Here is a 24973-nt window from a genome sequence, read left to right as displayed (position 1 = left end):
GGAGGGCTGATAATGGAAAGGCTGACACGGGCTGCATGGCAGCGCTCTCATCTTCGGTCACAACGCCCTGCTGCCAACAAAGGGCTGTGCCATCCGAAGGCGCTGCAGCAGCTGGAAGCATCCTCCCCTGACTTCAGAGCTCTGCAGATCGGGCCCAGATCGTTCATGTAGCTCCTTTATATTCATTTCAACCCCTGCTCAGCTCGAAACTCAAACACGTGCTGAGTGTTTATGGTTTGTGCAACCTGGAACCAATCCCCACCTTCAAATCGGGGTGTAAGGAATTATTGTGCTAATTGGTTCTCAAATGGGCTGGTTTGAGAGGCTCTTTCTTCAGTGTGGTACCATATTACTGACCTTCCTGGTGCTACCCGTTGCTCTGATGCAGTTGTTGCCTTTGGTGAAGCACATGTGAACAAAGCAGTGCAGTGATTTTAATGGCGTGGATTTTTTTGTTCACAAAACCTCTCAATTTATTTGGGGTCTCTTTTTTTTTTTTTTTTTCCCCTACTTCGAGGAAGAAGAAGAGACACACAAGCAAAAAAAAGAAGAGAGAGAAAATGGAAGGTTGAAAATTGTTGGGTTTCGGGAAGAAACATTTTTGGCAATGAAATCAGCAGAAGGGTTTTGAACAGCACGGCTCACCAACTAAGCCAGGGAATAAAACTGCACCAAGCTCTGGAACTTTACCTTCCTTTAATTACACAGGTGACATTTCAGACACTGAGTCTGATTCTTTTTTTTTTGCATCTGCATATTGAAAACACCCTTTTAAAAATACTTTAAAAAAATAGCTGCTACAGAACATTTATTTAGTGAAAAGTAAATCTTATAAAAATTCAATTGCAAAGTAGTTAAGGTATTTGAATTTTTTTTAAAGAAGAAGAATCCCAAGAAAGAAAGTATTTGATGGCTAATAATCTCATTTCAATATAATAGGACCTTTCTTTTGCAAAGAGCAAGACAGGTTAAAAGATATAATTATGACTTTGCAAACTCTCCCAAGTGCTACGAGATCATCTGACAGTTCTGATCCCGGGCTCAGCTCTCAAAGGGGAAAAGTCTTTGTCTAGTTAGAGAGTTAAAGAGACAGGATCCCTATTCCACCCTCTGCCTACATTGCAATTTAACTGTCAAAAAAATCCAAGCCGCAAAATTGTCTTATTCCAACACAGCACAAGAAAAGAGAGAGAGGTTTGAAACTGACCTGTCAAAAGCACCCTGTTTAAAAATGTATCATATATTTTAAATATTTTTTTTCCAGAGGTACTTAAAGGTTAAAGATGTGCCAAAGATGTAGGATGGGTTTTTTTTTTCCCCCCTTCACTGCAGCTTTTTAAAACAATTAAAAAAAAAAAAATCATTTCAAAATTAGGGATCATCAGTATAAAAAAAAATCCCCCGAAGATCAAAAGGAACACATTAGAATCACATTAATTCTGATTAAAAAGAAAGAGAGAGAGAATAAATCCCCTTTTTCAATGGGAAGAGAAACTTTGAGGACATTTAGATGTGTTTTCATTGTCAGAATTTACACGAAGGTGGAGCAGAAGTGCCTGCAAGAGAGGAGGACCAAGGCGAGCTGTGAGCCACGCGGGAGCCGCAGGCTGCTGCTGTCAGACTGTCCTTGATATCCCGGCTCCTTAAAGCTTTGCTTTTTCAGTGTTTCAAAATAGTGAAAGGAGGAGGGGAAAATATTTTTTTCCCAAGTAACCAAACAAAAGAAGCCATTTCTTAAGGGGGGTTTCCAAGGAGCCACAAACAAACAACTCGCAAGCATTTTTTTACCAAATATAGATGGCAGGCAGACAGCTGGACGGGACCGAAGGCTTCTGCACGGTGCCACCGCCTGGCACGAGCACCAGGTGCCACCCCGAGCCACAGCCCAGCACCGTGCTGCAGAGCATCTGCTCCCGAGCACCTGCAGTCAGACTGGGAGCTGCAGCCATGAGAGCCGCTCCCGTCTGAGCAGGGGCTGAATTTCCTGCTAGTCGTCTCGCTGCACGTCTGGAGCAAGTCCTTACAGACAGGAGATGGTTCCTTGCAGTTTCCCCACTGTGTGTTCAGGTCCGTGAACCCACCAGCAAACATCACCACAAACAGGAGCTGCTGAAGCCTTGATTTCCCACAGGGGTTTGTCCTCCGAGGAGCCAGGGGGGTTCCCTGCTCCCACCAGCGATGTGTTGTAACCTGCCCACATGCAGCCTGGCCAGCAGCCCTGCTGGGACACGTGGATACGAGTGCAGGCACCCGGCGTGAGCCCAGAGAAAGGCAGAGCCGGCCTGAATCTACAGCCAGAATCAGCGGGGGTTGTCCTCTAGGAGACCAAGACACAGCCTTCGGGGTGCCTGGCTGCTGGGAATTTCCCGTAGGGAGCAGCCACTTCCACTTGGGCAAAACAGAATGATTTCATTGACTTAAACAAGGAACTTCTGACCAAAAGAGCTCCATCGGGGACCTGCCTGGTTTCCTGCCTTGCAGTAGAGCCTGAGGGCGCAGGACTGCTGTGGTGGGTGAGAGCCTGGGTGAGGAGCACTGCACATCCAGGTTCCCTTTGCCAGGGTTTTGGAGCTGGGGAAGCTCAGAGCCTGAGCCATAGGGCTCTAATCTTTTCTTCATCTTTTGAGATGGAAATATCAAAAGCAGTATTTCCCTTTTCATTTTTTGTTTATTGAGAATTTTAGCATTTCCTACTTCTGTGGAAATTACAGCTCTCCAAGCTGCATTTGGGGTCTTCTCTGGTCATGATTTCATTGCTGCACTGCATCTCTGACACGGACCAGAAGACAGCAACAATGCTAAGAAAAATGTAGGGGGAAGTGCTTTATACAAAACTTTATACATGGTGGCTGCATGTTATGAATTATTTAATAAGATTTACACAAACAGCAGGCCATAGACTCTTGGCATCTGGCATAGCCAATAAATACACCCTAAGTGGTATCAATACAGTCATAACATAGAGCCTGCAAGACAGGTGGCAAAAGAAAGTCAGCCCACCTCCACTGCTCCCTCTGCCAATTTATTCTCCGTTCCATCCCTCTTCAACCTGTCATTTCCACATGGTTGGTGATACAGATGAGTCTTGCAACAGCGCTGAATACTGAAACAGACACAGGGAACCTTGGAATGGGGTAAAGTAGCAGTTGTGTATTGGTACTTATCTTCCATATTTTAATATATATGAAATTCCAGAGTATCATGGTATAATCCAACTAAAAAGAATGAGAGTGGGGAACCTTACTGAAGCATCCTTGCAAATTTTAAGACTTGTGTATCACCTGATGGAGTAGACTGCATTAGGAAATGTGTCAACACAGCCCTGTGTTTCCATAGGACCTGCGGGGTCACCAAGCTTTAAGTATTACTCACTGAAAATTAAGCCAAACTGGACTCCTGCCCTAGGAAACTCGCCAAATTTCTGCTCTTAAAGGAATGATAAGTCTTTGTGATGCTGCTCTTCTGACTGTGCAAAATCGGGGTCAAGTCTGGGATAAGAATGCCTCATTGAATAGCTCCAGTCCTACCTCCCTTAAATCTGGTGGGAGGTCTTCCTCTAAGAGGAGGACCAGGAGCCACCAGCAAGGTGGAGATGTCCTCCTGACAGCTCAAATGGACTATCTGAAGACAAAGGGCTTTTTCAGAGGGTGTTCCTTTCAAACTCGTTGCTCATAAGAAAATAAAGCCTTTCCAGTCCTTACCACCAAGCTGTGGTCCCAAATTCTCTGAAAATTTGCCTCAGCTGATAACGGGTGAGATGGTGATGGAGTGCCTCTGGTGTACCTGTGAGCAGGATCAGGATCTCCTCCTAAGTACTGTATGCAAAGCTGGCTTCCTCACGCCACTGGAAAGCTGCCACAATTCTGTCCACATATGAAGCAAAACTCATCTGCTTTGCACATTTTCCCCTTAACTCAACCTGTTCTCCAATTCATCTTCTCTTGTTTGTGCTCGTTTTTGGAACGATTTGTGACTTTGTGTCAGGCAAAGTCTGGTTGCTTGCTGATGACAGCACCCAGAGTGCCACAGGTGTCCAGAGGGAATTCCTGCAGTGAAAATCGTGGATGTTGTTCTGAGGAGATGCAGATAATGGAGAGGAAGACAGTGTGAGTGTCACCTGGTGAGAAAACAGGCATAAAGCCTCGGCACACACAGATTTGATGTGTGATGTGTAGCAGGAGCAGCAACGTAAGCACAAAAGAAGACAGAAAGTCACCAGGGATAACCAGATGAAATTGCACAGGACCCGTGCCATTTTCTCCACATCACTTTTCCTCCTTCCTATTGCTGCAGAAGCCATTCCCATCTGAACTTAGCCCACCTTCAGCTGTCACACCTCTTACAGGCCAACTGAAACCAAAGGCCATGGTGAGCAGCAAGAGCTTTGCTAGAATTCTTCCTAACACAGGGAAAAATTTGCAGGTGGTGTGAAGCCAGTAGTGCTGGCTTTACACAGCAGAGCACAGCTCCACGGAAGCACAGTGCGTGTCCTCAGAGCAATGGCTCACCATCAAACGAGACGATTTCAGCTGAGCTGCGAGCTGAGCTGCCTTCAGGCTGGGACAGGCTCAGGCGACGTCCCCACTCTGCAGTCGGTCCCCCTCAGTGCACAGCACGCGTTTTGGTTTGATTGATTTTGTAATTGCTCGTTTAATTGAACAGTTACAGCAACACTATCAGGAAAAGGTTTCAGGGCTGGGAAGGGGGGTTGGAGGGTGTGGGGGTGGAAGGGGAATTGGAGCTGGGGAAAGAGCAAAATGGGTTTTTCCTTTTCTCTCAAGATGAAAACAACAAGAGGCGAGGAGTCGAGTTCCCTTTAGCAGGCACTGAGGAGGAGGAGAGCTGAAAACAATAAATTCTGAAAAGAGAAGGAGAAAAATTAGAAGAGGATTGAAAAGTGTGGCAGGGCCAGAGGGTCCCAGGGACTGCTTAGCCTCTAACTGACATCCTCTTCCTGCTAGCTGTGAATGCTGGCATGAGGAAAATGGGCCATAGCAAAGGAAAGCTGGAAAGCTGTGTGGGAGAGCAAGCAGCAGAAGATGCCTGTCTGCCTAAACAAGGCACATGAGTAACATGAGATGGGGAAAGAGACCTGTGTTGGAGAAGGGAGGGTATCAAAGCAAAACAGATACGTACAGGAAGGTTTGCACTTCAAAGGTGCGCGAGGACAGAGGTGTATAAACCCACTGGACAAGGCATATAGAAAGGTATATGGAAAGGTGTCGTAGTGGTGGCATGTCCTTGTAAGAGCAAAACATCCAGGAAATGGGAGAATGCAGTCTATAGGAAAGCTGGGATGCATAAGAGTGAATGTAGAGTGCACATGTAGGAAAGATAAGTGGAAAAATAAGAAAATAGACAGACACCACCATACAAAGTGAGTGTGAAGAAATCAGGGCACATGCTTGCCAGTTTTATCAGCGTGCCTGCTATAGGATTTGCTTTGCAGTGTTTCTGGTTGTGACTTGAGGCTGCCATGTCATTGCACACCTGGTGTCACGCTGCTTTTCACATGTGGAGCTGTGGGGGCACCGCTTGCACATCTGTGCACTTTCCAGTGTCCTCCTGCCTCTGATCTGAGTTCAGTGCCTAGGTGGGTTTCCCAAGGCAATGAACAGCCTCTAGTTGTAGGCATAGCGAGTGTTTGCATCACTTTTAATAGTGTTTTTGCAAACCTATTTGAATGGATGTGTGGACTAGTGTGTAAATCAACCCCATGCCCATCTGTGCTGGGCACCGTGCACCTTTGCTGTGGCAGCGTCACTGTGTGCCCTTCAGTGATGTGTGTGTCTGAGCAAGGAGCATGTGCTTGTTGGGTGTGTGTCAGGAAAAGGACAGGAGAATCCAGACAGGGTCAGGGGGGAAGGTGCACACAGAGGCCATGGTGCAGCTCCAAAGCAAAGGAGATCAGGTTTCAGGAGAGCCTGGAGCTGGGGCTGGAGGGGGACAGGAGGTGGGCTTCGCTGCCTGCATTCCCTGGCAGGCAGCACAAGGCAGGTTTAAAGAATATCCTTCCATTTAGGAGTTTGTTTATTATTCTTAACTAAGCAGCTCAGACAGGCAAGCCAGCAGCACCATATCCACACTGACTTCCCAGGAAGGCAGGGAAGGGAGGGACAGGAAGGCAGATTTCCAGGCTAAGGGACAAAGGGATTTATGTACCGCTGGGCTAGGGAAGGGGGTAACTATTTAGAAAGAGGGTGGAAGACGGTCAGCTTTGGGATGCCGGAGTGGAAGCCAGGTGGTGTACAGCTCGGGTATGGCAAACTGGCTTGGAGCTGAAATGCTGTTCCAAAACCCAGCAGCAGTTCTCAGCTGCTCTTTTTACCTTCAGGAACTTGAGGCAAACTTCCTGAAAACCAGGAGCAGAGACTCAGGTGTATCTCCTAGGGAGAAGAGATCTCTTCTCCAGTTAAAATCCACCTCTTCAAGCAAAAGTCACAAGGCACCACAAATTGGTACTAATAGAAGTTCCCTCACCTTGCAAGCTTGTCCAGAACAGGTTGTTAATGCACATCTCTCAACTGTGTGTTTTGGGTTGTCTGGCCCATCTAGCAATTTTTCAGTTTCTGCAGCGATGACCAAGAACACAGCAACCTAGATAAAAAGGAGATTGGTGTGCATTTCTCACAGGGAGATGCCATATATATCTGAGGGCTCCCTTGACATGCAGATAATGGAAGAGAGAAAACTTCTGGTTGTCTGTACAGTGAGTGAAAATACACGGGAGTATTTTTCTGCATACTGCTTTTGCATGCACACCAGTTCAGCTAAACGTCCATATAAGCAAGGATAGGTAGAGCAGCGTTTTGCAGCTAGCACCTTCCATGTTTCTGGGCTTTAGTACACAAGACAGCACTGCAGATTCAGGCAATGGGCAGCGTGCCTGTGCAGCACACAGCACACAGCACACACCAAACCTACCCCATGTGCGACCTGCAGCACCAGTGTCCTTGCAGCTCAGAGGGCAGGACTGCAAGGGAGGGAGGATCGCTGCCGTTCGCCGGGCGCTGATGTGTGTGCTCACACTGTCATGAAAATGAGGTCAGCGAAGGTCATTCAGTTCAACAGTATAAATCAAGGAGGAAAGTGGAGTGGAAGCCAGTGAATTCTCGGGAGATCTCACTGGGAGGGGTGGTCAGGGGGAGTAGAGGAGCAGCTAATGAGGCCTCAAATGCCACACAGGGGCGAAGCAGAAAATAACGGAGGATGAAAGCAGCCAAATGGCAGCAGCCAGAACAGAAGGCAGGAAAGCCCAGCCTCAGGTCCTTTATCCTGCACTGTAACCAGTGCTTCGTGTTAACTTGCAGGATTACTCTGCCAGAGCAGGCAGAAAGCCTCCACACCCTCCACTCCCAACCCGCTGACAGGAAACCTTTCACTGGAAACTTGCTTGCGTTTGGTGCAAAATGTCTCACTTCTGTTAGCAATTTGTTCCCCATCACAGGCATTCCTGGGAGAAGTTTGGTGGGGGAAGGAAAAGGGCCAGGAGTGCAGGGGCTTTCACCTGGCGACCTGGTTAACAACACAACGGAGCAGACAGCCGGCCTGTCACCACCTCCCTCCTCCATGTCCCTCATCCCGCTTTTCACCACCTCCCCCCCCATCTCTCCTTTCTCCTCCCTTTTGCCAGCCTTCTCTTTCCTCCCCAATTTCTCTATATCCCTTCTCCCCTTCTCCTCTTCTTTCATCCTTTCCTTTTTCTCTCTCTTTCTGCACATTTGGACTTACCTCCTGCCCAAAGGTCTCCTAAACCCACTACCCATGCCCCGCTGCACTCTGAGGTTACAGTGGAGCTTTGCTTTCTCCTTGGGCCGGGTTGGAGGCTCCAAAGTGTTTTTGTGATCTGTTCCCCCCCAGAGCTCTGGACAGAACTCTCCCTCTTCCCTTCCCCCTCGCTTTCTCTCCCTCACATAATATTTTCCATATGAAGAAGCCTTCCTGAAGCCGCACACTGCCCTCTCAGTGAGTCTTAGGCGGGTTAGAGGAGACCCTGGGAGCCTTTAATCCTCTCTCTCTCGCTTGCTTTCATCCTCAGCCACAGCTGGACGCCCCATTGATGTGGAACAGACCAAACACCAGGCCTCTCGCTAAGCTGCTGCTGTGGGGCCTCTTCTCCTTCAGAGCTGCACTGAGCCCACGTCCTGCACACAGAGCGCCCGTCCTGCACCCTGCAGCCCCAGCACACACAGCCATCCTGGCTCTGCCTGGTTCTTCCCCAGCCAGGCTCTGGCTATCGCTGCGGCTTCTGTTTCCCTGGGTCACCCCTAGCAGCCTATCTTCTCCCTTATCCCAGCAGCCTCTTTTCCCAGAATTATTCAGCATCAATCCCTGCTGCCTTGCATCCCTGCAGAGAGTCAGGCTCAGACAAGGATCAAGGACGTGTTTGTGTTTCTCTGCTGGCGACATGTCTCCAGAAAGAGCCCGACAGGTCTCACAGAAATGGCCCTGGAAGAGGAGATTCCTTGGCTATCTTCTTGCAATCTCTTTGATCCTTGTGAGCCTCTTCTAACTACGATTCCATAGTTCTATGACTCCCCAAACTCTCTTTGTGCACAGGCACCTGCCCACTGCCAGCGTTGTGCCCGCCCGGCACAGACCTCTGGCTGAGCGGTGCCGTTCATTTCCATTCCGCTCCCGGCATCGCAGACCGGGTGCGGGCCGATAGCTCGGCTCGGGGCAGCCCGGAGCCCCGTGCCCCATTCCTAATCGCCCTCTGCCCTCTAGCGGCCCCACCGCCTCCGCTGCATCTTCGGGGCTGCCGTGGGTTTCGTCGCAACGGGAGCAAGAAGAGCAGGAAGGGAGTTTGTGCGGAAGGCAACAACTACAAGGCTGCGTCCTCGATCGGATGCAAAAGCTCTGGAGGAACTTCAGGGGGCCCCAGGGATGCCAGGCGGATTGGCAGAGAAGAGGCGGATTGATGGGATTGTTCAGAGAACAAAAATGATCCAAGCTGCCGGAAACACAGCTCAGGAGTGAAAATTAAAGGGACTGGGGATGGTTAGTGCAGAGTGACAGACTGAGGGGAGGCAAGGCAGGAGTCTTTGCACACAGAGCAAAAGAAAGGGAATCATCTGTTCCCTGTGTTCTCCGCAGATACAAAAGGGAGAGAGGCACTCGAATAGCAGGGAGCTTTAGGAAAAGCTTTCAAATCAGGACGGTGCAGCACTGCAATAAATCACCAGAAGAATGCTGCAACCTCAACTAGTTAAACTGATCTCCAGAAATGACACAGGAGGAGTTGATCCTACTGCGTGTGTCGCTGGGGTAGGCTAAGTGGTCTCCAGAGATTGCATTCATCTCATTTACTGCAGTGTTATAATTAAAATCCACATTGATCCTCTGACAGAGATGCAGTAAGGGGACCAACTTCATTACTTCCCAGCTGTTCCTGGAATCCACTAAGTCTTACACAGACACCTCTTCCTGACCTGTCCTGCTCCAGAGAGCTCCTCTGCTCCAGGACTCAGCCTGCAACAGGCACAGCAAACACAGATGTGATGCCTCCTCCTTTCCCGCAGCACTGCAGCACAGTTCTCTGCTCAGTTTGTTGGCAACCAGTTGCAGAAACTGAAGTAATTGCAGACACTTGGGATTTGTTCATAAGAGAGCCACTCCGTTCCCCCCTCTTGTTATTCAGCATCAAGTGCCTGATGAGAGAGGGATTTGGGGAAAAGACAACGTGAAGATATCTTAGCACAAAATGATTAGCTGGAATGTATTGTTAATAAGCTGCTTATTCATATAATTGGAAATTATTTGCAGCCGGGGTGTCAGAACAGTCTTTCTCACTGCTCTGATGGAGCAAAGCAGGTAGGCACTGGCCCAGGGGAGACTGCTGTGAGCACATCTGCTGGCAGCAGGAAGGCAGAGGAATTTACTGCCTCTTTGCTTCTTTATTGTCACTGTCTTGAAGGGCAGAGAAAGGCACAGCAGTTTCAAGGGGAGGTCCCTGGGTTCTGTCTAATGCCTCTGTGTCTTCTGAACTGGCCAAATTCTGTTGACATGGACGATTTAATCACTCGTGCATTAATTTGGTTGTTCAGCTGTAGAGAAGGATTTCTACACTAAGCCAAGCTGTAGCCACAAAGCTCAGCCACTTTCTCCAGCAGTGCCAGTGTGGGACAGAAGGGTGCAAACAGCTGTTCTGATCTTCCTTCTGCATACTTGCCTGTCCAGACAGTTTCACTTTGTTTCCTGTCACCAAAGAAGTTCAATTCTTACTGAATGTATTTTACTTGCAGGTGAATGGCAAACAACCTTCCATTCTCCTTTTCTAAAGACTCGCTTTAACTCCAATGAAACAACCGTCAGTAAGAAGCAGAAATAAAACAGGTGAGCCACCAGGTAAACAGGGCAGTGTGGGCCAGCCAGAGCAGCAAGGGTAGAAAACAGCAGGTCCTGCCAGGCACTGTCTGCTTCTTCCCCAAGGGACAAAAGAATCCCCTTTATTTATCAAGAAGGGAGGAAGAGGGAAACATTATCTGTTGTGAAACATGAGAAAATTCTTCACAAAAAAAGTGACTTCAAAGTTGTGACATTATGTCAAAAGAGAAAGTATTTCTTAAGACTAAGTGGTAAGCAGAGGGAAGGGAAGGGAAAGGAATCATTATTTGACACGTAGGAGGAGAAAGGCTTATAAGGCTGCACGCACAGTCCTGCCCTCACTGCTACCATGTCTTGGAGGGGACATTCTGGCCATGGCTGGGCCAAGGCCAAGGTCATGCTTCATCTCCTATGCCTTGGAACATTCAAAAGTGCTCCATTGCCACCAGTGTGAGAGCAGAGGGGGGACAACAGCACAACAAAGAGCCTCTCTTTTCAGTATGGGCTGAGCTCTGCCCACAGCCACTTCCCCAAACGAACCCTGAAATAATCTTGGTATCAGTTTCATTGCAAAATATGGTGAAAGATTTCTGAGGGAAGGCAAGACGTCAGGGACTTCCTCCAGCAGCGTCAGTGTGAGGACGGAAGGCTCACAAGGCAGACGCTTTGGAACGGGCAGGTGGGGCAGCCCCCAGCAATGCCCCTGCCCTGTGCCTGAGGACGGCATGGAGCTGAGAGTCCTCCTCCTGTTGCTGCTCTGCTGCCCAGGTAAGAGGAGGGCTGGGCACATTAGGGGCGTCCCATGGGACACCCTTCCCGATCCTGCAGTGCTGAGGAAGGGCAGGGGAGGGCAGTGCAGGGCAGGGGCAGCAGCTCCAGCTCTCACCATCCCACCCCAGCCTCCTCAATGCTCCCAGCTGAAGCCATTCTGTGGGTGCAGAGGTGTAACTCACCAGAGCCCATACTTGCAGGTCTCCCAGCCCGAACACCTGAAGCTGAGATGAGCCAACGGGAAGGAAGCACGTTCTCTATCGAGTGCCCTTATGCAACACAGCCTGGCGACAAGCAACCGAAAGCCTGGTGCCGTGTAAGAAATGCACGATGCGAGCTTGCAGTGTGGACACTTGCCTCAACGCAGTACAGATACTCAGACAAGGCCAGGCAGGGCCATATTACAATACAGGATGACAACAGAACCGTGTCCATCACCATGTCTCACCTCCAGGCAGAAGACTCAGGCATATATTCCTGTGTGTACAGCAGCAACTACGTTCCACTAAAGACCATCTCGCTGAATGTTTACAAGGGTGAGTACTATTTTTTCCCACACAAACTCACATCCTGTCAGAGGACAACACTGCTGCTGCCCCGCTCCATCCTCCTGCCTTCCCTCGACCCCCTCAGCCCCCAGCCTCCCACCCTCGCCCACCGCCTGCCCCGTTCAGCGCATGCTGTGAAGGAGCCCCACAAAGCCCACTGCCCTGGGGGCACCCAGCTCTGCCCTGCCCAAAGCCCCCCGCCCTGGCTGATGGCTGGTCCCAGCCCAGCTCGGGCCAGGAGCAGGATGCCCTCATGCCCACCACTGACGCTCACCACCAATATGCTCTTTGCAGAGTTACACAAGTGGGAGCTGGACAGTCTCTCCGTGCAGTGCCCATACGGGGCCCTGGGCTACAGCTGGGGAAGAAAAGCCTGGTGCCGACAACAAGGTCAGGCTGAGTGCTCACTAGTAGTGAGCACAGGTTCCTCTTACACGTGGGGCAGCAGCAGAGTCTGGAACAAAAGCAGCTCAATCCAGGATGATGCCCAGACTGAGACTGTCACCATCACCATGGACAGGCTGCAGGCACAGGACTCTGGTGTGTACTGGTGTGCACTCTACAACCCCTCTCAACGCCCTGCATTCACCCGGATAATGGAGGTCAGGCTCTCTGTGGACAAGAGTGAGTACCTGCTGGCAGGTTTTGACCTCACCTCCCTGGCTCAGTCTCCCTTCTCCCCTGTGCCCACCAAGAAGGAGCCCAGTGCTGCCCATGCACAGCACCTCCCACGACTCTCGGTGTGTCTGTCTGTTTGGTGGACATAGTGGTGGCTACTTTGGAGCACTGTCGAGCCAAAGCCATGGCCTCTCACACTGCAGGGGAGGCTCTCAGAAGCTCTCACAGTCAGGACAATCAGCACAGTTCTTCCAGCAGGGCTGACCCAGGTGCTCCAGAAGCAGCTTTCCCTGTTCCCCACTCGGTCACTCACACTGGGCTTCTGCTGCAGACTTCCCCTACTGCCAAACATTTTTCTTGCTCTGGTCTTGCACTGCATTTTGGTTGAATCCCATACTTACATCCATATCAAAATACATTCCTTCTAGATATTCTATCATTGTCATGTTTAATAAGTGACAATATCCAGGCACGCTGAGATGCTTCCACCTGTTCTTTTCCTAAGATCCAACGTCCTAGTGTACAAACCCCATGGGGAGCCAGGGCAGCCTGCACACAGCAGAGCCTCACATCTCAGAGCCACCAGATGTCCTTGGAGGATGTAGCTCACAGGAGCTGCAGGCTGCTGTGAAAAGCTGGGGGGCTGTTCCTCATTCCCCTGCAATAAGGGGCAGTAACAATGGGCTGTGCTCTGGGCATCTTCCAACACTGCCAAACACGGTTTCATTAGGGCTTGAAAAAAAAAAAAACAACTCCTCCAGCAACTGCACGTAGCAAATTTTAAGTCAAAGACACTAATTTTTATAGCACAGCCACGGCCACAGTTCAAATCTCAGCATTTCCCAACAGAACCCAAGTTTCACATTTCCAAGCACGTCAGTGTGGAAGGGAACTAATCTGTGATTCACGGAGTTCATGAAGCCACAAGCATCCAAGAGGGAAGGAAGCTCAGTGGTCATATGTCTGCATGTCTGGAGGAACCCTGCATCTGCTTCCCTGTAACTCACCAGAGCCCATACTTGCAGGTCTCCCAGCCCGAACACCTGAAGCTGAGATGAGCCAACGGGAAGGAAGCACGTTCTCTATCGATTGCCCTTATGCAACACAGCCTGACAACAAGCAGCTGAAAGCCTGGTGCCGTGTAAGAAATGCACGATGCGAACTTGTAGCGTGGACACTTGCCTCAATGCAGTACATATATTCAGACAGGGCCAGGCAGGGCCATATTACAATACAGGATGACAACAGAACCATGTCCATCACCATGTCTCACCTCCAGGCAGAAGATTCAGGCATATATTCCTGTATGTACAGCAGCAACTACGTTCCACTAAAGACCATCTCGCTGAATGTTTACAAGGGTGAGTACTATTTTTTCCCACACAAACTCACATCCTGTCAGAGGACAACACTGCTGCTGCCCCGCTCCATCCTCCTGCCTTCCCTCGACCCCCTCAGCCCCCAGCCTCCCACCCTCGCCCACCGCCTGCCCCGTTCAGCGCATGCTGTGAAGGAGCCCCACAAAGCCCACTGCCCTGGGGGCACCCAGCTCTGCCCTGCCCAAAGCCCCCCGCCCTGGCTGATGGCTGGTCCCAGCCCAGCTCGGGCCAGGAGCAGGATGCCCTCATGCCCACCACTGACGCTCACCACCAATATGCTCTTTGCAGAGTTACACAAGTGGGAGCTGGACAGTCTCTCCGTGCAGTGCCCATACGGGGCCCTGGGCTACAGCTCGGGAAGAAAAGCCTGGTGCCGACAACAAGGTCAGGCTGAGTGCTCACTAGTAGTGAGCACAGGTTCCTCTTACACGTGGGGCAGCAGAAGAGTCTGGAACAAAAGCAGCTCAATCCAGGATGATGCCCAGACTGAGACTGTCACCATCACCATGGACAGGCTGCAGGCACAGGACTCTGGTGTGTACTGGTGTGCACTCTACAACCCCTCTCAACGCCCTGCATTCACCCGGATAATGGAGGTCAGGCTCTCTGTGGACAAGAGTGAGTACCTGCTGGCAGGTTTTGACCTCACCTCCCTGGCTCAGTCTCCCTTCTCCCCTGTGCCCACCAAGAAGGAGCCCAGTGCTGTCCACGTGCAGCACAGACCCACATCACTCCCTGCAGAGTCAACACTGGGGCTCCCAAAACCACTGAGAACTACTGACCTGTATGAAAACATGGCTGGTTGTAGATTCCAGATTCTTTCTTATTCTCCCCTCTACTTTCTGTGCTGTCCAAATTAGTGCATCTTCCAGTGGGGTAGGTACATTAGGATGATTTTCTATGCCCAAGCCCTATATGATTTTACTTTCTCACAGACATTTTGTTATGGAACAGCAGCAGGAATCTGACCTTACACACACATCTACTGTATTGCTTCTCTCGCATTTTACAGAAGTTTCCGTCATATTCAGAGGTGTTCCTACCACCCATGCTCATGATACTACTTCTGTTCCTTTACAGCAACTCATCCCTTGGATTTCAAAGGCTATTAAGACCTTCACATTTGGTTGCAACACAGATTTAGACTCATATTTTACAGATGTTTTATCTCTTTCAGCATTCTCTTAATAAGTGATAATGTTTAGACACTTGATTCTGGCAAACCAACACCATGCTGTGCTCTGTCAGGAATCTGGCAGAGCATCACTGCAGGAATATAGCAACCCAGATGCCCAGAGGGGACAGCTCAGCACTTCTAACTGCACTTATAGTACTTCTGCTACATACTGTATTGACATGGAAAGCAGGGCTCCTCTTAAGCTCCTTCCCTCTCCCTTCTTCCTTTTCATCCTTACACACTGCTTTGCTTGCTCCCAGCAGGTCCTGATGACACAAGTTATACCCTGGGCACTTTTTATTGGTGCACACAGATTTATATCTGTCTATCTGTGGTAGCAATGGCAGGGAAGTTTAGATGGTAATGGCAAAACAGCCCAGTAATTATTCTCCTATTCATGTTTGTGATTGCAGTACCAGCTGCAACAACTCTGTCAGTTACTACAGGCTCAAGTCAGAAAAATTCTTCTGGCAACAGCACACAACCATGGTAAGGCTTAAAGAAACTTGCTGATTTTATGCACAGACAAGTTATTGATGTCCTGTTCGTGCCTGTCTCCCTGGCGTATACAGGATACTGATGAATAGTTAACAGCAAAATACTCTTTACCTGCTATTTCTTTCTTCTATTTACTGTTTTTTTGTTCTGTTTTTTAAATGTAAAGAATTTTCTTCCCCTTTGGACTTCCTGTCATGAACATTGCAGCAGCACTTAAGAGCACAATATACATCAACTCCCACTGCGTCAGGTGCAGGAAAACTCAGGAGGAAGAAGCAGTACCTGCTCCTGAGAGCCTGGAATTGTGCTCTGAACTTTGAATAGTGTTTTGTTTTAAAAGCATGAAGACTAGAATCATAGAATGGCTTAGGTTGGAAAGGACCTTAAAGATCAGCTAGTTCCACCCGCCTCCTTCCTAGTGTATAAAAGCTATTCCTGCCCCCTTTTTTGGTAATAGGCTCTGCTAGCTATTGGTAACTAGCATTGATAACATCCTTGCTCTTCCTGCAAAGGAACACCATCGTAATCTCTGTGGTTCTGTGCATCCTGCTCATCCTGGCACTGGCCATCACAACAACACTGGGCATCAGGCAGCGCAAGAAGCTGAAGACAGGAGGTATTGGTGATTTTTTTTCTGTGATTCCAGGTGGGTCCTTCTCTAACCATCATTTTTCCTCTTCAAGCAAGATTATTCCCAATTCACAGAACTCTGGGGAAGATAACATAGATTAGGCTGGGAAGCCTCAAAGGCAGGCTCCTTGCTGTGATCTCCCAGTAAATCAAACCCATGTTCCCCGAGACTCTGCACAAAACACCTCCTACCATTTTAGAGAAGTAAACTGGGAGAAGCACATTCACCAGACTCAGGGTGGATGGGTCCCATTGGCATCCATCACTTCCATCACTGGGCAATCCCAAAGCCTCCCCAAAACTCCTTGGAGCACAGCCAATGACCAGGCATTGTTATGGGCTTCTCTGCTTCTAAAAACTCTGACTCTGGCTCTTTCCAAAGGTAACAGACAACCAGAGGACACCTATGACAAACCAGAGAGCGCAGCGCAGGTAAGGAATATGACTGATTTCCATTTGGTACCTGAATCCATTACCTGTGAGGAGCTGGCTGACCCACATGATGAAGACCCATTTTTGGTTTTGAGTGTGAGGGGAAGTTCTATTTAATATCACCACAGAAAGGAACGTGGGGGCAGTGCAAGGAAAATTCCACTGGAAAAAATAAAAATGAACCCAAGGTGGAGAAAATTCTAGTAATCTCTGAGAAACGACTGAAAGACTAGAAAGCAAAGTTAGAAGATTAAACTGTAGCCTGTCTCAAGGAGAGGAGATTAAAGAAAGGGTTTTCTGTTTCTTCTTCCTCTGCCATGACCAGAGGTGACTTCACACAACTTCTCCTGGAAGAATCTTGTTCCCTTGATAACAGCTGTACCTTGGCACCGAATGATGCTGACTACTGTTTGCTCTTCCTTTTTATAGCTTGAGAGCACTGAAAGAATGGGAAGAACCACAGATGACAGCAGAGATCTAAATTACATTACCCTGGACTTTAAACCCCAGCTCAGCTCTGATGAACCTCTCTACTGTAATGTTGAACTGAGTCAGACTCCCAGGAAACCCATAGATGAAAATGTGGAATATGCTATCATTACACACAAGCAGTTACCTAAGAATGATAAAGGATGAAGCACAGAATCCTAAAGCAATCCAGAAATGGGAGAACTGCAATATAAAGCGGGAATGGAGAATAGTACATGAACACTGGGGAAAGAATTAAGGTTTTGCTGCCACATGTACATTGCCTATGCATTTTAAGATCTCTTTCCTTCTAGAAATTTGTCACAAGTGTGAAGATCCTCTTAGGTCAGAGAGGTGCTTGGTAACTCTCAGGATCGACTGCACATTTGCTTTTTTTGATTCTATTAAAATGCAGCCTCTCTGGGAGAGGCAGGTATGGAGGACTCTCACCTTGCTGCCACTGGGTTTGTTTGTGGTGGGTGGCGGATATGAGCACTGGGTTCTAGGAATAAGCAGAACCAGCATCAGCCTGAAGGCAGGTAGCCTGAGTGTACTGCAACAAGCTGAAACAGTGCTCTGCGAGTTGTGCAAGCTGAGGGTTTTGCTATAAGAATCTGAGCATCAGAAGGTCTTCTAAGAACAAAACAGTGGTGCACATCCACAATGCATACAGTTTTTGATACTTTATGCAAATCCCTACGTTTATCAGCCTGCCTCGGTAAGAAATAAGATGGAAAGAGGTTTCCAACTAAGCTAAATACTCACCCATCAATCAAGAAAAAGGGCATGTGTGCTGGATTTGGGTGTAGGACGGAAAGAAGGTGAGGTCACTACTGAGTGCAAGCACAGATGTACCTTAATGGAGCACAGAGTGCCCCATCCTTTAAGACCTCCTAATCAGAGACTTTCATTCTGTTCAAAAGCTTCTGGCTGGCTTGCTCTTACACCTGTTCTTCAAGAAGACAAACTGGCTGCTTGAACCAAAGCAGCATGGAACAGAGACAAACCGAGACAACAAAAAACGAGTGTTTCTGGAGAAAGGAAGGAAGGGAGCATGTGGCACCACACCCAAGGAATGGATAGGGCACTGGGTGTTTTTGAACAGAATTTGCCATCTGCCAACTGCACAAGTGAGCCCTGAGCCAGACATGAGGAAAGTCCATACAGACAGCAGCACAGAGCAAAAAACTGACAGAAGAAATTGACAGCAAGAAATTGGCAATCCTGCCCACGGTCGGGGGTTGGAATTAGATGATCCTTCAGGTCCCCTCCAACCCAAGTTGTTTTATGATTCTATGATAAGCTTAGCAAAGTTTCAGGAAGTATTGCAAAGGCAACAGAAGAAGAAGTATGAGCACAAGTAGGCTGTTTTCAACATCAGGTGATACAAGAGAAAGGAAATGCTGGTAATTCAAGAGCAGATCACTTACAGATATAAATGTCCCAAGTAAATTGGATACACAATATAAGTCCCGGGTGCAGCTGATGCAGGCTTCCAAGAGTTGCCAAAGAACACTGGACTGGGAGGGACCTGACCAGCTCCCTGCTACCTGAATAACCCCACCATAAACTAGGAAACATATTCCCAATGGACTTGCTCTCTAGGTTCCCATCAGACACCTCTGAATCAACTATTAGCCAGACTGAGACGTAGCTCTGTGTCCCTGCAGCTCTGTGCTCTACTCACCCTGGTACCAAATAAAAGCCCTGGCACTTACTCAGCTGCTCCAAGCTCTGCAGACAGGTGGCAGATTAAAGAAGCCTGGACCACCTGTTATTCACAGGCCTGTCACATCCAGCTTTCTGACAGGCCTCTCTTGCTATGGCTGCAGTAGAGATGCTGATTTGTTCTTTGAGACATCAGAGTTTAACTTGAAATGAAAGGAAGAAAAAGAAAATGGAAAAAACCTGGAAAGGATCACCCAGCCTATGACTCCCCTAACTATTCATACAGTCAGTTACACTGGGTCAAACAGTGGAATAGTAATGGTAAAAGATAATAAAATGCAAGAAATACATTTTCAGGATCACAGTTGCTTCTCATGAAAGAGAATCCAGACTTGAGCTTTTTGGTGCAAGAAATAAAAAAATGGAAGTTAGAAAAACCCACAGAGAATTTTTAGGTACCATTTTCTTAAACACTAATTAAAGAAAACAAGGCACATTTACTAACACACAGACCTGCAGATTTATCTGCCTGTTTCTGTAAGACAAGCAAGGTTTTATCAGCATTTGAATGGAACACCTCAAGTAAGCAAATCCAACAAATTAAAAAGGGCAGCCCATCAGTTTGCTAACGATACCAGGGGCCACCACATGACGCTCTCTTTCAGGCTGTCTAGACTAAATTGTGGCTGTGAGCGGGCAAAGCTGATGCCTGAATTTTCAGCCAGTGAGAGAAATGCCCATCCCTGGTGAATTGCTCAACATGCAGGACAAAAAAGATGCCAAGTTCCTGTGCTCATTCCTTCCGGCAGAGCTAGGAGAGGAGAAAAGCAAACTGCTCTTGGGCAACAGCCCTTCTCACTTCTGTCTGGACTCCTCTCTTGCCCCCTTCTCTGCTGGATAGACATGGAGAAACTCATGCACCTCATCTTGGTCTTCTTCTCAGGTAAGAAAGCATACATGGCCTGGGGTTATGATAACAGGTAGGGTAAAGAACTGATGCAAGAACTTAGTCTCTATCTTCAGAGTAATCACTTCTATGAGATAATGATTACAACAAACAAGACTGCACAGGCCTTGAGATGCAGCAGCTCCTTCTGGATGCAACGGTATCTTCATTGTAGCATGCAGATCTTTGGAAAAAACAATACAATCATTTACTATGGATAGCCTTAATGTCTGCACATTGCAAGGTGCAACACAGTACAAGCAGAGGGAACCTGGAGCTTTGCAGTGCATTCTGCACCCTGCTCTTCCTCCCTTGTTACACTGCAGGGATGTCAGGGATGTCAAACTTCTTCCAAGTTTGCTCTATACCTTTAATTTAACAAAGGGGCTGTAAGAAAACAGAGGGCAGACTCTGTAGCAGGGTCTGTGTGATAAGACAAGGGGAAATGGTTTCAAATTAAAAGAGGGAAGATTTAGGATTGGATATAAGAAAAACGTTGACTGTGATGAGGGCGGTGAGGCACTGCACAGGCTGCCCAGAGAGGCAGTGGTGTCCCTTCCTTGGAGACCCCCGCGGGCAGGGGATGGGGCTGTCAGCACTGATAGAGCTGTGGGTGTCCCTGTGCACTGCAGGGGAGTTGGAGTAGATGACTTCTAATGATTCTGAAATGATTCTGTGACCCAAGCACTGAGCTTTCCTCACAGGGATCCTTTTGAGTCAGAAGATGAAACAATGTTTACAGAAGTCCTGTGTGCTTTCTCAGAGTGAAACTGCAAAATTCTATTTGTTTGCATTCGTAGGAGGTTGAATGTAAATCGCAACAGCTGTGGTTCAACAGGAGGAAAATAAAACTCAGTGAAGTAGAGACATCCTTTGGGCATCACAAAGAAATACATAAGCTAGGGAGCACATCTCTGTGGAGAATAACACTCCCAGTCTTTGATTATTTTCAGCTTGGAGAGCAGTGGGAAACAAGGCACAGGATCCAGCTGGTATTCTCAGCTGATAGCCTTCTCTTTCCAGGTAAATTCTAGAGATGCCAGATTCCTGGAACACATGGAGGTGCACATACAGGCTTTGGGAACACAGAATCTCAATTCTGACTGAAGTCTGAATTTGGAAAAAAGTCCACACTGCTTTTTTCAGTAGCAAAAAAGGGAGGAGGAACACTAACAGTAAATGACCTGTCAGCAGAACCAGCCGAAAAGATAATGACACAAAGTTTTCCACTGGGGCATCAGCAAATCTTCAAATGCCATGACTATCAAGGCACTGCTTTGCAACAGTGTTTCTGGTCCGTAAAAGCAAAACCAGGGCCTGCTCCAGGAACTGAAAGCCTAGCTGAACACGGGAGGAAAAGGGTGTGCAGGAGAAATAAGAGGTGGAATTACAACATTTAGTTGGCTCTCCTGGGACTGGACGTGCAGAGAGGTAAAGCCTTCCCTGGGACCACTGAGTGGAACAAAACAGCAGGATGAAAGTTTGTAGGTGATGGATGACTGGAGAGCGTAGATCCATTTTTATGCCATCCTCTAGGAAAGCCTGAAAGACCTTCAGCTTCTTTTTTCTTCTAGCTTACAAAGCACTTAGAATGTTTAAAATTATTTTAAGATGTTTTACGATAAGGCTCTGCCAACACAAAGGCCTCACAACAACCCATTTTTTAATTTACTCCTGTTTTAGCATTATTTATCTTGCCACAGAATCTACATAGATTTCCAGAAATAATACTCTGTACTTCTCTTTCTAAGTATTAATAGACTTTCCCTTCTGCCTTTGCCCACTATAAGGAGGAAATGGAAATTAGAAATAAGGAACTAGAACAAAAAAAGCCAAGCAGCTGCAGACCAGTTATCAACAGGATTAAAATTAATAGGTTATGAAAAAGACAGGATGAAACAATCTGCAAAGACTCTGGAATCAGAAGTCAGGAATGCGAATAACAAGCAACCTGCTAAACAGCCAGCTGGTCACTTGTTTCTATCTCTCTTTGATTTCAGCACCTGCCAAGGCTGTTCTGCTTTCCTTTGGCTCTGTAAAGGGCCCTAAAATTGTGACCAACTTTATAGGCGTTTACTGCATGGGACCTTTTTCACAGCAGAGCAAGCATCAGAGCCAAATCTGCACCTCTGAACATATGTGGAAGGGTTGAGCTCAAGGCTAAAGCCTGAAGCAAGCTGCCTTGCTGCAGCTGTTTGCAAGTAGGCAGGCTGCATGCTTCAAAGAAGGGGTGTTACAGCAAGGAGAAACTAACTAAAGACTGCTGAGAAATGACGAGTTATTACTGGGCCAAGATGACCTGTCTGGATGCCTACCTGTGCAGCCTGCTGTAGGGAGCCTGCTTTGCAGGAGGGTTGGACTCAACGATCTCTAGAGGTCCCTTCCAACCCCTACAATTCTGTGATTCCGTGATGACCTGCCTCATAAAAACACCTTGTAAAACCAAGCCAGTTCACCTAGTGCCAAGTCAACCTGCTTGAATGCCCAGCTTTGTGCCCCTCCAGGTCAGAGGAAAACACAAGTTCCTATTTAAGTCCCCTAGTCATGCTGACAAAGTGTCTCCCCTTACTGGGCAGGAGCACAGTGACCACAAGTGTGACAAACTGAGCTCCAGACTGCAATCCAGAGCAGTCACTGCAGGGCCAGAAGGGGAAGATGCAGACCAAAATTTGCTGAGCTTCAGAAGATCTGCAAACTCCCACAGGAAAAGCTGCTCGGCAAGAGCCAAATGACACACCAGTCAGTAGGATCACTACAGGCCTATTTCAAGGAAGTCTGAACCAAGACTGAACCTGAGCAAACTGTATTTTTCTTGACAGGGCAGGCAGGTGAGCCAGCCCTGCAGTTGGCAGCAGCCATCAACACAGTTGTAGAAGAGGAAAATGACATTTGTTTAGCACAAGCATAGTAGTAAGGGATAGATATGAAAGTTGTGGCTCACCACAACTTTCTCCTCCTTTCCTAGCATCCTGCACTGCAGAGAACATCACTACGGTGTACGGAATGGAGGGGGGAACCATATCTGTGAACTGCACCTATAACCCCCGGCAGCAGCGGTGGAAAGAGAAGAGCTGGTGCAAACAGATCGATGGGAGTAAGTGCCAACACGTGGTGAGCGCCCGCCGCTTCTGGCTGCCATTCCTGAAGAACAGGAACGGCACCACTTCCATCAGCGACAACATCCAGGATGGGGTCCTGACAGTGACCATGAGGCGACTCAGGAAGCAGGACGCCGGGCTGTACCAGTGCAGAACTGACCATCTGGGGGAAACAAACACCTTGCGGAAGGTACAAGTGGATGTGCTGACAGGTAGGTCCTGGGGCTCTGAATTTCATGAGTTCCTGCTCAAATTTCACATCCCTGCAGATGCCAAGACTGTACTTTGGTAAACATTTACTTTTGTCTGTCTCTAAGGAAGTCCCAAGCCTGTTTTTATTTCCCAATTTACACCAACACAAACTCACTGCTACAGGACATCTAACACATGTCACCACCCAGACTAACCTCCTAGCATGCAGCCCAGTGCCCAGCCTCCCTTTGGTTACCTGTGCCTACCTGGAACACTGGTTTTGTGACACATTGAATATCACATGGAAACATTTGCAGACTGAACTGTTCTGTTTCTGTCACCAGCTGTCCTGGAGACCCAAATCCCAGAGGAGCCCAGTGCTGTGCAGAGCATCTCCAGGTAAACCATAATATTCCTTCTTCTAAGACTAAACTAGATTAGCACCTGTAATCCCATTTGAAGCTGAGAAGAATATCACCACAGGCACATTCTCTGCCCCTTCCTAATGCATGACAACTCTTGTAGCCGCTGCCTGGTTTCTGAACAGAAAGCAGTGCTCCAGGGCCAGGCAAGCCAAATCCTGCAGATCGCAATTTATCCATATGTGAGATCTTGCAGTTAAAACCTATTACAGTTGCTCTAACCTCGCAGGCTCTGTTGTGCCCAGGCAGGGAGTACCACTCACAGGAGTTGTTACCGCCTTTGCACTTTTATCCTATCAAAATACAAGAGTTTATTTAAAGGTTGACTCATCCTCTTCCTTGCTAAGCTCATTTTGTTGTGTTTATGTTTCCCCATAGCATCCCTCCTGAAGCTGATTTCACGGTCCTCTACATCATTGCTGGATTACTGGCTACTAAGTTTGTGGTGGCTGTGCTGATCTTTATCATTAGCAACAGCATGAAAAACAGAGAGACAGAGCAGAACAAGCCAAGCTTGAATAAACAGCAGGTCCTCCGTTTCCCTGGTGACCTCGTAGAGCATGCATATGGTGGAAACAGCCCCTCCTGGGAGAGCACTGCTTAGAGCCGAACCAAAGAGAATCAACAGGGAAATGAACATCAAGCTTTTTCTAGCAAAGCTTTGCCACCTGCTGTAAGAAAGAAGAGCACTGACTTCTAAATATAGGTATTGACAAACCTATCACACTGGAGAAGGAATGTCACCATCTACCACCTTCTCTCATTGCTGCTGACCAGCTTTCTCCAACACAACCAAATTGAAATGATGCTGCCAGTAACACCTGAAACTGATGGAAGAGGGTGGGACTGAGGGCTGGGAGGAGGGAGGAAGATGAAATTTTTTTGTCAAGAGATCCAACGCAACTCATGTGGCAGAGATGCTTCCCCAGACGCAGGAATGCACAGATAATGTCTTGTTGTAAGTAAAACCACAGATACAGCAGTAAACATAAACAAGAGTCCAGGTTAACACACCTCAACCACCTTGTGTTTTTGTGCACTCACACACATATCCGCAGTGCAAAAATGGTAAGACATTGTTTCATCTCAAACCCCCAAGGAAGTTTTGATTCGTTGAAGAACAGTGCTGAAGAGTTCTTGGCTTTTATTCAGAATGTCCTACACATGTCTACAGAACCCATGAATGCTTCTCCCAAAAGCACAAAGTATAAATGGACGTATGTGGTTCTACTGAAAGCTAGCATTGTTGTCTAGAAATCAGCTTTGTTAAGACTTGTTTGTAAGATTCCTGTCCGTAAAGACGGACGTTTTTGCCATGCTTATGGCAGTGCAGTGCTCTGCTGTCACCTCCAGTCACTGCCAGTAACTGCACCACGCTATCAGGCAGTTATTCCAAATACTTATCTCCTGCTCAGGTGAGATCTATCAGTGTTGTGCCATCTCACAGTACTGCTAGGTGACACAGTCTCTTTTTCCAAGACACCAAAGATCACTTTGCACAGAGTGGATCCTTAGCAGGCAGTCAGTGTGGAAAGGAATATAGAACTGCAGAACATAACAAAGGGATGTGAAATCTGCACACAGCTCTGAGCTTGTTTCCTCATTTCTCAAATCATTCCATGACCACAAAAATGATCTGTCTCTCTGTACTTACCTGCTCTTTTTCTCAAGGGGATCACTGTTCATCATACCCCAAAAGGAAGCTGCAATTACCTGTCCAAAGAAGAACCCAAACCCGATGCATTCACACTTCTTCCCGCATTGCCTACAAAGCTAAATAAAAACAAACTGGTTATCTTA

General features: G+C 47.9%; 2 protein-coding genes and 1 long non-coding RNA gene across 8 annotated transcripts in view; 2 read left to right on the top strand and 1 right to left on the bottom strand.

Moving 5' to 3' along the window:
* LOC109371077 (uncharacterized) overlaps positions 1-2350 on the bottom strand; it is a 28479-nt gene extending 26129 nt beyond the window's left edge. Inside the window, exon 1 of one of the 2 annotated variants that reach the window (XR_014879895.1) lies at positions 1789-2350. This is a non-coding gene — a long non-coding RNA (uncharacterized LOC109371077). The remainder of the gene's footprint in view (positions 1-1788) is intronic. The other variant, XR_014879896.1, reaches the window with a different exon arrangement.
* Positions 1770-19243, top strand: LOC100540282 (polymeric immunoglobulin receptor-like). Of its 5 annotated transcripts, XM_085210264.1 has the most exons (10): positions 1770-4368; positions 10245-10335; positions 11298-11633; positions 11940-12269; positions 13289-13624; positions 13931-14260; positions 15233-15308; positions 15830-15963; positions 16330-16379; positions 16809-19243. In XM_085210264.1, the coding sequence occupies exons 2-10, from the start codon at positions 10299-10301 to the stop codon at positions 17013-17015; spliced, it is 1836 nt and encodes a 611-aa protein (XP_085066390.1). In that variant the 5' UTR covers positions 1770-4368; positions 10245-10298; the 3' UTR covers positions 17016-19243. The 5 variants fall into 5 exon arrangements, with proteins under 5 accessions (XP_085066390.1, XP_085066389.1, XP_085066393.1 ...); XM_085210263.1 differs by lacking the exons at positions 1770-4368; positions 10245-10335 and adding an exon at positions 10461-11094; XM_085210267.1 differs by lacking the exons at positions 1770-4368; positions 10245-10335 and adding an exon at positions 10483-11094 and having other exon boundaries at positions 15830-15933.
* Positions 19244-19403: 160 nt separating this feature from the next.
* LOC100538736 (triggering receptor expressed on myeloid cells 2-like) lies at positions 19404-24973 on the top strand. The gene is made up of 4 exons (XM_003207550.5): positions 19404-19458; positions 22427-22771; positions 23096-23150; positions 23552-24973. The coding sequence occupies exons 1-4, from the start codon at positions 19419-19421 to the stop codon at positions 23775-23777; spliced, it is 666 nt and encodes a 221-aa protein (XP_003207598.1). The 5' UTR covers positions 19404-19418; the 3' UTR covers positions 23778-24973.

The sequence above is a fragment of the Meleagris gallopavo genome, chromosome 28 (assembly GCF_905368555.1).
Source record: "Meleagris gallopavo chromosome 28, MGAL_WU_HG_1.1, whole genome shotgun sequence".
NCBI lineage: Eukaryota > Metazoa > Chordata > Aves > Galliformes > Phasianidae > Meleagris > Meleagris gallopavo.
This window is presented reverse-complemented; position numbering and strand designations above follow the sequence as displayed.